At 47.8% G+C, this 12,471-nt stretch overlaps 1 protein-coding gene across 1 annotated transcript in view; it reads left to right on the top strand.

Moving 5' to 3' along the window:
- The first annotated feature begins 1,089 nt into the window (after nt 1-1,089).
- The window catches only part of GALNT2 (polypeptide N-acetylgalactosaminyltransferase 2), a 184,807-nt gene continuing 173,425 nt past the window's right edge, over nt 1,090-12,471 (top strand). Inside the window, exon 1 of the mRNA XM_073672816.1 lies at nt 1,090-1,353. Coding sequence (XP_073528917.1) covers nt 1,255-1,353 — 99 coding nt within the window. The 5' untranslated portion in view covers nt 1,090-1,254. The remainder of the gene's footprint in view (nt 1,354-12,471) is intronic.

The following is a 12,471-nucleotide window of genomic DNA, read 5'->3' as shown; positions in this document are numbered from 1 at the left end:
TGGCCCATTTTTGGAGTTTTGTGTGAAATGATCAATGATTTGATTTTTGCTTCATTCTCTTTTGTGTTTTTTCCTTGCAAGCAAATTAAATGAAGATAATAATATCAAAGAATTTGTGATTGCAATCATTTTCAGGAAGAAACTGAGTATTATCTGACAGAATTGCAGGGGTGCCAATACTTTTGGCCACCACTGTATATACATATATATATATATATATATATATATATATATATATATATATAAAAGAAGGGGCCCCCAGACACATTTGTTGCAGGGGGTCCCATGATCTGGTAATATAGTATTCATACTGCATGGGACATGGTGTGAAGACCCCCAGCACAATGTAGATCCCATCACCCCCCCCTCCCAAAAAAAAAATAATAATAATTAAAGGAAATAAATAAGAGGTTTAAAATATAATGAAAGTGAGTAAATTGCTCCCCAGGTTCAGTTTGTTATTAAGAAATAAACTAAATAGTTGTCCTCACCGCCCCCAGGTCCAGCGCCAAGTCTCGGCCTTTACTCCTTGTGTCCGGTGTTGGTGGGCACTCCACTTCACCTGCAGATAATGACCTAAGGCCGGCAGAACGAGCTCACAGAAGGGGGCTGGCAAGAGGACTAAGATCACATTCTAGAGGGGTCCCTGCTCCTGGGCCGCACACTTCTCACCACACTTTAGTTGTGGCGCTGACGTCACGGCGGCGCTCAGTGAGCTCGGCGGCGGGCGTCCCGTGTATGCGGGCACAGCGCCGAGCTCACTGAGTGGTCGCCGTGCTGTGGATACAGCGTCCGCTCCGCAGGCAATATCGACCACTAGGGGCAGCGGCAGACTCCGCTCCGGACCTGGCGAGTACATGGCAGCTGTATTACTGACTCCCATGATAAACGAAGGAGAACAGCGGCCACGGGAGAAGTAAACCCCGCTGCAGGGAGGAGGACAGACGTGTAGTCCGTTTGGAGCCACAGGGAGAAGAGCTGCGCCTCCCGCTGTCACGGAGAACACGGCACCACCACCACGAGCAGCGGCGTACTGTAACCATGACGACGCGACTGATCCCGCCCATTCCGACCGGCAACCCCTTCGGTGATCTGTGATTGGCTGACTGAGCGCAGCTCGACCCTTGCCCCCTGACCTGGTGATGCTCGCTGTTTCCTGCTCGCTGGCCTTGTTGCAGTCAAGGAGTTGGTGCCAGAAGGAGAGGGGCTGACGCTGCGGGCGAGGACGCGTAGATCCGGACTGCTGCGTGTACAATGAGGAGGAAATCTCGCATTCTGCTCTGCTTCGCTTTCCTGTGGGTGCTTGGAATTGCCTACTACATGTACTCCGGCTCGTCAGTCAGCAACCGGAAGGTAACGGCACGGTACCGTGTGTGCGGCGCAGAGACTCCTTACTGTGACAGATGATGGAGGAGAGAAGCAGGTGTGTGTGTGTACAGTGGTGTGTGTGTGTGTACAGTGGTGTGTGTGTGTGTACAGTTGTGTGTGTGTGTGTACAGTTGTGTGTGTGTGTGTACAGTTGTGTGTGTGTGTACAGTTGTGTGTGTGTGTGTACAGTTGTGTGTGTGTGTACAGTTGTGTGTGTGTGTACAGTTGTGTGTGTGTGTACAGTGGTGTGTGTGTGTGTACAGTTGTGTGTGTGTGTGTACAGTTGTGTGTGTGTGTGTACAGTTGTGTGTGTGTGTACAGTTGTGTGTGTGTGTGTACAGTTGTGTGTGTGTGTGTACAGTGGTGTGTGTGTGTACAGTGGTGTGTGTGTGTACAGTTGTGTGTGTGTGTGTGTGTGTACAGTTTGTGTGTGTGTACAGTTGTGTGTGTGTGTACAGTTGTGTGTGTGTACAGTTGTGTGTGTGTGTACAGTTGTGTGTGTGTACAGTTGTGTGTGTGTACAGTTGTGTGTGTGTGTACAGTTGTGTGTGTGTGTGTACAGTTGTGTGTGTGTACAGTGGTGTGTGTGTGTACAGTGGTGTGTGTGTGTACAGTTGTGTGTGTGTGTGTACAGTTGTGTGTGTGTGTGTTCAGTTGTGTGTGTGTGTGTACAGTTGTGTGTGTGTGTGTGTGTACAGTTGTGTGTGTGTGTGTACAGTTGTGTGTGTGTGTGTACAGTTGTGTGTGTGTGTGTACAGTGGTGTGTGTGTGTACAGTTGTGTGTGTGTGTGTACAGTTGTGTGTGTGTGTACAGTTGTGTGTGTGTGTACAGTTGTGTGTGTGTGTGTACAGTGTGTGTGTACAGTTGTGTGTGTGTACAGTTGTGTGTGTGTGTACAGTTGTGTGTGTGTACAGTTGTGTGTGTGTACAGTTGTGTGTGTGTACAGTTGTGTGTGTGTACAGTTGTGTGTGTGTACAGTTGTGTGTGTGTACAGTTGTGTGTGTGTGTGTACAGTTGTGTGTGTGTGTGTACAGTTGTGTGTGTGTGTGTACAGTTGTGTGTGTGTGTGTGTGTACAGTTGTGTGTGTGTGTACAGTTGTGTGTGTGTGTACAGTTGTGTGTGTGTGTGTGTACAGTTGTGTGTGTGTGTACAGTTGTGTGTGTGTGTACAGTTGTGTGTGTGTACAGTTGTGTGTGTGTACAGTTGTGTGTGTGTACAGGTGTGTGTGTGTGTGTACAGTTGTGTGTGTGTGTGTACAGTGGTGTGTGTGTGTACAGTTGTGTGTGTGTGTGTACAGTTGTGTGTGTGTGTGTACAGTTGTGTGTGTGTGTGTACAGTTGTGTGTGTGTACAGTTGTGTGTGTGTGTACAGTTGTGTGTGTGTGTACAGTTGTGTGTGTGTACAGTTGTGTGTGTGTGTGTACAGTTGTGTGTGTGTGTGTACAGTTGTGTGTGTGTACAGTTGTGTGTGTGTACAGTTGTGTGTGTGTACAGTTGTGTGTGTGTACAGTTGTGTGTGTGTACAGTTGTGTGTGTGTACAGTTGTGTGTGTGTGTGTACAGTTGTGTGTGTGTGTGTACAGTTGTGTGTGTGTGTGTACAGTTGTGTGTGTGTGTGTACAGTTGTGTGTGTGTGTGTACAGTTGTGTGTGTGTGTACAGTTGTGTGTGTGTGTGTACAGTTGTGTGTGTGTGTACAGTTGTGTGTGTGTGTACAGTTGTGTGTGTGTACAGTTGTGTGTGTGTACAGTTGTGTGTGTGTACAGTTGTGTGTGTGTACAGTTGTGTGTGTGTGTACAGTTGTGTGTGTGTGTGTGTACAGTTGTGTGTGTGTGTACAGTTTGTGTGTGTGTGTACAGTTTGTGTGTGTGTGTACAGTTGTGTGTACAGTTGTGTGTACAGTTGTGTGTACAGTTGTGTGTACAGTTGTGTGTGTGTGTACAGTTGTGTGTGTGTGTGTACAGTTGTGTGTGTGTGTGTACAGTTGTGTGTGTGTGTGTACAGTTGTGTGTGTGTGTGTGTACAGTTGTGTGTGTGTGTGTGTACAGTTGTGTGTGTGTGTGTGTACAGTTGTGTGTGTGTGTGTACAGTTGTGTGTGTGTGTGTACGTACAGTTGTGTGTGTGTACAGTTGTGTGTGTGTACAGTTGTGTGTGTGTACAGTGGTGTGTGTGTACAGTGGTGTGTGTGTACAGTGGTGTGTGTGTGTGTACAGTGGTGTGTGTGTGTACAGTGGTGTGTGTGTGTACAGTGGTGTGTGTGTGTGTACAGTGGTGTGTGTGTGTGTACAGTTGTGTGTGTGTGTGTGTGTACAGTGGTGTGTGTGTGTACAGTGTGTGTGTGTGTGTACAGTGGTGTGTGTGTGTGTACAGTGGTGTGTGTGTGTGTACAGTTGTGTGTGTGTGTGTGTGTACAGTTGTGTGTGTGTGTGTGTACAGTTGTGTGTGTGTGTGTACAGTTGTGTGTGTGTGTGTGTACAGTTGTGTGTGTACAGTTGTGTGTGTGTACAGTTGTGTGTGTGTACAGTTGTGTGTGTGTACAGTTGTGTGTGTGTGTACAGTTGTGTGTGTGTGTACAGTTGTGTGTGTGTGTACAGTTGTGTGTGTGTGTACAGTTGTGTGTGTGTGTACAGTGGTGTGTGTGTGTGTACAGTGGTGTGTGTGTGTGTACAGTGTGTGTGTGTGTGTGTGTACAGTGGTGTGTGTGTGTGTGTACAGTTGTGTGTGTGTGTGTGTGTACAGTTGTGTGTGTGTGTGTGTACAGTTGTGTGTGTGTGTGTGTACAGTTGTGTGTGTGTGTGTGTACAGTTATGTGTGTGTGTACAGTGGTGTGTGTGTGTACAGTGGTGTGTGTGTACAGTGGTGTGTGTGTGTGTACAGTTATGTGTGTGTGTACAGTGGTGTGTGTGTGTGTGTACAGTGGTGTGTGTGTACAGTGGTGTGTGTGTGTGTACAGTGGTGTGTGTGTGTGTGTACAGTTATGTGTGTGTGTACAGTGGTGTGTGTGTGTACAGTGGTGTGTGTGTGTACAGTGGTGTGTGTGTGTACAGTGGTGTGTGTGTGTGTACAGTGGTGTGTGTGTGTGTGTACAGTGGTGTGTGTGTACAGTTGTGTGTGTGTGTACAGTTGTGTGTGTGTGTACAGTTGTGTGTGTGTGTGTACAGGTGTGTGTGTGTGTACAGGTGTGTGTGTGTGTACAGGTGTGTGTGTGTGTACAGGTGTGTGTGTGTGTACAGTGGTGTGTGTGTGTGTACAGTGGTGTGTGTGTGTGTGTGTACAGTGGTGTGTGTGTGTACAGTGGTGTGTGTGTGTACAGTGGTGTGTGTGTGTGTGTGTGTACAGTGGTGTGTGTGTGTGTACAGTGGTGTGTGTGTGTGTACAGTGGTGTGTGTGTGTGTGTACAGTGGTGTGTGTGTACAGTGGTGTGTGTGTACAGTTGTGTGTGTGTGTGTGTACAGTTGTGTGTGTGTACAGTTGTGTGTGTGTACAGTTGTGTGTGTGTACAGTTGTGTGTGTGTACAGTTGTGTGTGTGTGTACAGTTGTGTGTGTGTACAGTTGTGTGTGTGTGTACAGTTGTGTGTGTGTGTACAGTTGTGTGTGTGTGTGTACAGTGTGTGTGTGTGTACAGTTTGTGTGTGTGTGTGTACAGTTTGTGTGTGTGTGTGTACAGTTGTGTGTGTGTGTGTGTACAGTTGTGTGTGTACAGTTGTGTGTGTACAGGTGTGTGTGTGTACAGGTGTGTGTGTGTACAGTTGTGTGTGTGTGTACAGTTGTGTGTACAGTTGTGTGTGTGTGTGTGTACAGGTGTGTGTACAGTTGTGTGTGTGTGTGTGTACAGGTGTGTGTACAGTTGTGTGTGTGTACAGTTGTGTGTGTGTGTGTGTGTGTACAGTTGTGTGTGTGTACAGTTGTGTGTGTGTGTACAGTTGTGTGTGTGTGTACAGTTGTGTGTGTGTGTACAGTTGTGTGTGTACAGTTGTGTGTGTGTGTACAGTTGTGTGTGTGTGTACAGTTGTGTGTGTGTGTGTGTACAGTTGTGTGTGTGTGTGTACAGGTGTGTACAGTTGTGTGTGTGTGTGTGTACAGGTGTGTGTACAGTTGTGTGTGTGTGTACAGTTGTGTGTGTGTGTGTACAGTTGTGTGTGTGTACAGTTGTGTGTGTGTACAGTTGTGTGTGTGTACAGTTGTGTGTGTGTACAGTTGTGTGTGTGTGTGTGTACAGTTGTGTGTGTGTGTACAGTTGTGTGTGTGTGTACAGTTGTGTGTGTGTGTGTACAGTTGTGTGTGTGTGTGTACAGTTGTGTGTGTACAGTTGTGTGTGTGTGTACAGTGTGTGTGTGTGTACAGTTGTGTGTGTGTGTGTGTGTACAGTGGTGTGTGTGTGTGTACAGTGGTGTGTGTGTGTGTACAGTGGTGTGTGTGTGTGTACAGTGGTGTGTGTACAGTGGTGTGTGTACAGTGGTGTGTGTGTGTGTACAGGTGTGTGTGTGTACAGGTGTGTGTGTGTACAGGTGTGTGTGTACAGGTGTGTGTACAGGTGTGTGTGTGTACAGTTGTGTGTGTGTGTGTACAGTTGTGTGTGTGTGTGTACAGTTGTGTGTGTGTGTGTACAGTTGTGTGTGTGTGTGTACAGTTGTGTGTGTGTGTGTACAGTTGTGTGTGTGTGTACAGTTGTGTGTGTGTACAGTTGTGTGTGTACAGTTGTGTGTGTGTGTGTACAGTTGTGTGTGTGTGTACAGTTGTGTGTGTGTGTGTACAGTTGTGTGTGTGTGTACAGTTGTGTGTGTGTGTACAGTTGTGTGTGTGTGTGTGTACAGTTGTGTGTGTGTGTGTGTGTGTACAGTTGTGTGTGTGTGTGTACAGTTGTGTGTGTGTGTGTGTACAGTTGTGTGTGTGTACAGTTGTGTGTGTGTACAGTTGTGTGTGTGTACAGTTGTGTGTGTGTGTGTGTACAGTGGTGTGTGTGTGTGTACAGTGTGTGTGTGTGTGTGTACAGTGGTGTGTGTGTGTGTACAGTGGTGTGTGTGTGTGTACAGTGGTGTGTGTGTGTGTACAGGTGTGTGTGTGTACAGGTGTGTGTGTGTACAGGTGTGTGTGTGTACAGGTGTGTGTGTGTACAGGTGTGTGTGTGTACAGGTGTGTGTGTGTACAGGTGTGTGTGTGTACAGGTGTGTCTACAGTTGTGTGTGTGTGTACAGTTGTGTGTGTGTGTACAGTTGTGTGTGTGTGTACAGTTGTGTGTGTGTGTACAGTTGTGTGTGTGTGTACAGTTGTGTGTGTGTGTGTGTACAGTTGTGTGTGTGTGTGTGTACAGTTGTGTGTGTGTGTGTACAGTTGTGTGTGTGTGTGTACAGTTGTGTGTGTGTGTACAGTTGTGTGTGTGTACAGTTGTGTGTGTGTACAGTTGTGTGTGTGTGTGTGTGTGTACAGTGGTGTGTGTGTGTGTGTACAGTGGTGTGTGTGTGTGTACAGGTGTGTGTGTGTGTGTGTACAGGTGTGTGTGTGTACAGGTGTGTGTGTGTACAGGTGTGTGTGTGTGTGTGTGTACAGGTGTGTGTGTGTGTGTGTGTACAGGTGTGTGTACAGTGGTGTGTGTGTGTACAGTGGTGTGTGTGTGTGTACAGTGGTGTGTGTGTGTGTACAGTGGTGTGTGTGTGTGTGTACAGTGGTGTGTGTGTGTGTGTACAGTGGTGTGTGTGTGTGTGTACAGTGGTGTGTGTGTGTGTACAGTGGTGTGTGTGTGTACAGTGGTGTGTGTGTGTGTGTACAGTGGTGTGTGTGTGTGTGTACAGTGGTGTGTGTGTGTGTACAGTGGTGTGTGTGTGTGTGTGTGTGTACAGTGGTGTGTGTGTGTGTGTGTGTACAGTGGTGTGTGTGTACAGTGGTGTGTGTGTGTACAGTGGTGTGTGTGTGTGTACAGTGGTGTGTGTGTGTACAGTGGTGTGTGTGTGTGTACAGTTGTGTGTGTGTGTACAGTTGTGTGTGTGTGTACAGTTGTGTGTGTACAGTTGTGTGTGTACAGTTGTGTGTGTGTGTACAGGTGTGTGTACAGGTGTGTGTGTACAGGTGTGTGTGTACAGGTGTGTGTGTACAGGTGTGTGTGTACGTACAGTTGTGTGTGTGTGTACGTACAGGTGTGTGTGTGTGTGTACAGGTGTGTGTGTGTACAGTTGTGTGTGTGTGTGTGTACAGTTGTGTGTGTGTGTGTGTACAGTTGTGTGTGTGTGTGTGTACAGTTGTGTGTGTGTGTGTTTGTACAGTTGTGTGTGTGTACAGGTGTGTGTGTGTACAGGTGTGTGTGTGTACAGTGGTGTGTGTGTGTGTACAGTGGTGTGTGTGTGTGTACAGTGGTGTGTGTGTGTGTACAGTGGTGTGTGTGTGTGTGTGTGTACAGTGGTGTGTGTGTGTACAGTGGTGTGTGTGGTGGTGTGTGTGGTGGTGTGTGTGTGTGTACAGTGGTGTGTGTGTGTGTGTACAGTGGTGTGTGTGTGTGTGTACAGTGGTGTGTGTGTGTACAGTTGTGTGTGTGTGTACAGTGGTTGTGTGTGTGTGTGTACAGTGGTTGTGTGTGTGTGTGTACAGTGGTTGTGTGTGTGTGTGTACAGTGGTGTGTGTGTGTGTACAGTGGTGTGTGTGTGTGTACAGTGGTTGTGTGTGTGTGTACAGTTGTGTGTGTGTGTACAGTGGTGTGTGTGTGTGTACAGTGGTGTGTGTGTGTGTACAGTTGTGTGTGTGTGTACAGTTGTGTGTGTGTGTGTACAGTTGTGTGTGTGTGTGTGTGTACAGGTGTGTGTGTGTGTACAGGTGTGTGTGTGTGTACAGGTGTGTGTGTGTGTACAGGTGTGTGTGTGTGTACAGGTGTGTGTACAGGTGTGTGTGTGTACAGGTGTGTGTGTGTGTGTACAGTGGTGTGTGTGTGTGTACAGTGGTGTGTGTGTGTGTACAGTGGTGTGTGTGTGTGTGTGTGTGTGTGTACAGTGGTGTGTGTGTGTGTAGTGGTGTGTGTGTGTGTACAGTGTGTGTGTGTGTGTGTGTGTGTGTGTGTGTGTACAGTGGTGTGTGTGTGTGTAGTGGTGTGTGTGTGTGTGTGTGTGTGTGTACAGTGGTGTGTGTGTGTACAGTGGTGTGTGTGTGTGTGTGTACAGTGGTGTGTGTGGTGGTGTGTGTGTGTGTACAGTGGTGTGTGTGTGTGTACAGTGGTGTGTGTGTGTACAGTGGTGTGTGTGTGTGTGTACAGTGGTGTGTGTGTGTACAGTGGTTGTGTGTGTGTGTACAGTGGTTGTGTGTGTGTGTACAGTGGTTGTGTGTGTGTGTACAGTGGTGTGTGTGTGTGTACAGTGGTTGTGTGTGTGTGTACAGTGGTGTGTGTGTGTGTACAGTGGTGTGTGTGTGTGTACAGTGGTGTGTGTGTGTGTACAGTGGTGTGTGTGTGTGTACAGTGGTGTGTGTGTGTGTACAGTGGTGTGTGTGTGTGTGTACAGTGGTGTGTGTGTGTGTACAGTGGTGTGTGTGTACAGTGGTGTGTGTGTGTGTACAGTGGTGTGTGTGTGTGTACAGTGGTGTGTGTGTGTGTACAGTGGTGTGTGTGTGTGTACAGTGGTGTGTGTGTGTGTACAGTGGTGTGTGTGTGTGTGTACAGTGTGTGTGTGTGTACAGTGGTGTGTGTGTGTACAGTTGTGTGTGTGTGTGTGTACAGTGGTGTGTGTGTACAGTGGTTGTGTGTGTGTGTACAGTGGTTGTGTGTACAGTGGTGTGTGTGTGTGTACAGTGGTTGTGTGTGTGTGTACAGTGGTGTGTGTGTGTACAGTGGTGTGTGTGTGTGTGTACAGTTGTGTGTGTGTGTACAGTGGTGTGTGTGTACAGTGGTTGTGTGTGTGTGTGTGTACAGTGGTTTGTGTGTGTACAGTGGTTGTGTGTGTGTGTACAGTGGTTGTGTGTGTGTACAGTGGTTGTGTGTGTGTGTACAGTGGTGTGTGTGTGTGTACAGTGGTGTGTGTGTGTGTGTACAGTGGTGTGTGTGTGTGTGTACAGTGGTGTGGGTGTGTGTGTACAGTGGTGTGGGTGTGGGTGTACAGTGGTGTGTGGTGTACAGTGGTGTGTGTGTACAGTGGTGTGTGTGTGTGTACAGTTGTGTGTGTGTGTACAGTTGTGTGTGTGTGTGTGTACAGTTGTGTGTGTGTGTGTACAGTTGTGTGTGTGTACAGTGGGTGTGTGTGTGTGTACAGTGGTTGTGTGTGTGTGTACAGTGGTTGTGTGTGTGTGTGTACAGTGGTGTGTGTGTACAGTGGTGTGTGTGTGTGTACAGTGGTGTGTGTGTGTGTACAGTGGTGTGTGTGTGTGTACAGTGGTGTGTGTGTGTGTACAGTGGTGTGTGTGTGTGTACAGTGGTGTGTGTGTGTGTACAGTGGTGTGTGTGTGTGTGTACAGGTGTGTGTGTGTGTGTACAGGTGTGTGTGTGTACAGGTGTGTGTACAGTGGGTGTGTGTGTGTGTACAGTGGTGTGTGTGTGTGTACAGTGGTTGTGTGTGTGTGTACAGTGGTTGTGTGTGTGTGTACAGTGGTTGTGTGTGTGTGTACAGTGGTTGTGTGTGTGTGTGTACAGTGGTGTGTGTGTACAGTGGTGTGTGTGTGTGTACAGTGGTGTGTGTGTGTGTACAGTGGTGTGTGTGTGTGTACAGTGGTGTGTGTGTGTGTACAGTGGTGTGTGTGTGTGTGTACAGTGGTGTGTGTGTGTGTGTACAGTGGTGTGTGTGTGTGTGTGTACAGTGGTGTGTGTGTACAGTGGTGTGTGTGTACAGTGGTGTGTGTGTACAGTGGTGTGTGTGTGTGTGTACAGTGTGTGTGTGTACAGTGGTGTGTGTGTACAGTGGTGTGTGTGTGTGTACAGTGGTGTGTGTGTGTACAGTGGTGTGTGTGTGTACAGTGGTGTGTGTGTGTACAGGTGTGTGTGTGTACAGGTGTGTGTGTGTACAGTGTGTGTGTGTGTACAGGTGTGTGTGTGTACAGGTGTGTGTACAGTGTGTGTGTGTGTGTACAGGTGTGTGTGTGTGTACAGGTGTGTGTGTGTACAGGTGTGTGTACAGGTGTGTGTGTGTGTGTACAGGTGTGTGTGTGTACAGGTGTGTGTACAGGTGTGTGTGTGTGTGTACAGGTGTGTGTGTGTACAGTTGTGTGTGTGTACAGTTGTGTGTGTGTGTACAGTTTGTGTGTGTGTGTACAGTTGTGTGTGTGTGTACAGTTGTGTGTGTGTGTGTACAGTTGTGTGTGTACAGTTGTGTGTGTGTGTGTACAGGTGTGTGTGTGTGTACAGTTGTGTGTGTGTGTACAGTTGTGTGTGTGTGTGTACAGTTGTGTGTGTGTGTACAGTTGTGTGTGTGTGTGTGTGTACAGGTGTGTGTGTGTACAGGTGTGTGTGTGTACAGGTGTGTGTGTGTACAGGTGTGTGTGTGTACAGGTGTGTGTACAGGTGTGTGTGTGTGTGTGTACAGGTGTGTGTGTGTACAGGTGTGTGTGTGTACAGGTGTGTGTGTGTGTACAGTTGTGTGTGTGTGTGTACAGTTGTGTGTGTGTGTGTACAGGTGTGTGTGTGTGTGTGTACAGGTGTGTGTACAGTGGTGTGTGTGTGTGTACAGTGGTGTGTGTGTGTGTACAGTGGTGTGTGTGTGTGTGTACAGTGGTGTGTGTGTGTGTACAGTGGTGTGTGTGTGTGTACAGTGGTGTGTGTGTGTGTACAGTGGTGTGTGTGTGTGTACAGTGGTGTGTGTGTGTACAGTTGTGTGTGTGTGTACAGTTGTGTGTGTGTGTGTGTGTGTGTACAGTTGTGTGTGTGTGTACAGTGGTGTGTGTGTGTACAGTGGTGTGTGTGTGTACAGTGGTGTGTGTGTGTGTGTGTGTACAGTGGTGTGTGTGTGTACAGTGGTGTGTGTGTGTGTACAGTGGTGTGTGTGTGTGTACAGTGGTGTGTGTGTGTGTGTACAGTGGTGTGTGTGTGTGTACAGTGGTGTGTGTGTGTGTACAGTGGTGTGTGTGTGTACAGTGGTGTGTGTGTGTGTACAGTGGTGTGTGTGTGTGTACAGTTTGTGTGTGTGTGTGTGTACAGTGGTGTGTGTGTGTGTGTACAGTGGTGTGTGTGTGTGTGTACAGTGGTGTGTGTGTGTGTGTGTACAGTGGTGTGTGTGTGTGTGTACAGTGGTGTGTGTGTGTACAGTTGTGTGTGTGTGTACAGTTGTGTGTGTGTGTGTGTACAGTTGTGTGTGTGTACAGTTGTGTGTGTGTGTGTGTACAGTTGTGTGTACAGTTGTGTGTGTGTGTACAGTTGTGTGTGTACAGTTGTGTGTGTACAGGTGTGTGTGTACAGGTGTGTGTGTACAGGTGTGTGTGTACAGGTGTGTGTGTACGTACAGTTGTGTGTGTGTGTGTGTACGTACAGGTGTGTGTGTGTACAGTTGTGTGTGTGTGTGTACAGTTGTGTGTGTGTGTGTACAGTTGTGTGTGTGTGTGTACAGTTGTGTGTGTGTGTGTGTGTGTACAGTTGTGTGTGTGTGTGTGTACAGTTGTGTGTGTGTACAGTTGTGTGTGTGTGTGTGTACAGTTGTGTGTGTGTGTGTGTGTACAGTTGTGTGTGTGTGTGTACAGTTGTGTGTGTACAGTTGTGTGTGTGTGTACAGTTGTGTGTGTGTGTGTACAGTTGTGTGTGTGTGTGTGTACAGTTGTGTGTGTGTGTGTGTACAGTTGTGTGTGTGTGTGTGTACAGTTGTGTGTGTGTGTGTACAGTTGTGTGTGTGTGTGTGTACAGTTGTGTGTGTGTGTACAGTTGTGTGTGTGTGTACAGTTGTGTGTGTACAGTTGTGTACAGTTGTGTGTGTGTGTGTACAGTTGTGTGTGTGTGTGTGTGTACAGGTGTGTGTGTGTGTACAGGTGTGTGTGTGTACAGGTGTGTGTGTGTGTACAGGTGTGTGTGTGTGTACAGGTGTGTGTGTGTGTACAGGTGTGTGTGTGTGTGTGTGTGTACAGTTGTGTGTGTGTGTGTACAGTGGTGTGTGTGTGTGTGTACAGTGGTGTGTGTGTGTACAGTGGTGTGTGTGTGTACAGTGGTGTGTGTGTGT

This window comes from Phyllobates terribilis, unplaced genomic scaffold (assembly GCF_046119375.1).
Source record: "Phyllobates terribilis strain yellow unplaced genomic scaffold, ASM4611937v1 Scaffold_3__8_contigs__length_932513732, whole genome shotgun sequence".
NCBI lineage: Eukaryota > Metazoa > Chordata > Amphibia > Anura > Dendrobatidae > Phyllobates > Phyllobates terribilis.
This window is presented reverse-complemented; position numbering and strand designations above follow the sequence as displayed.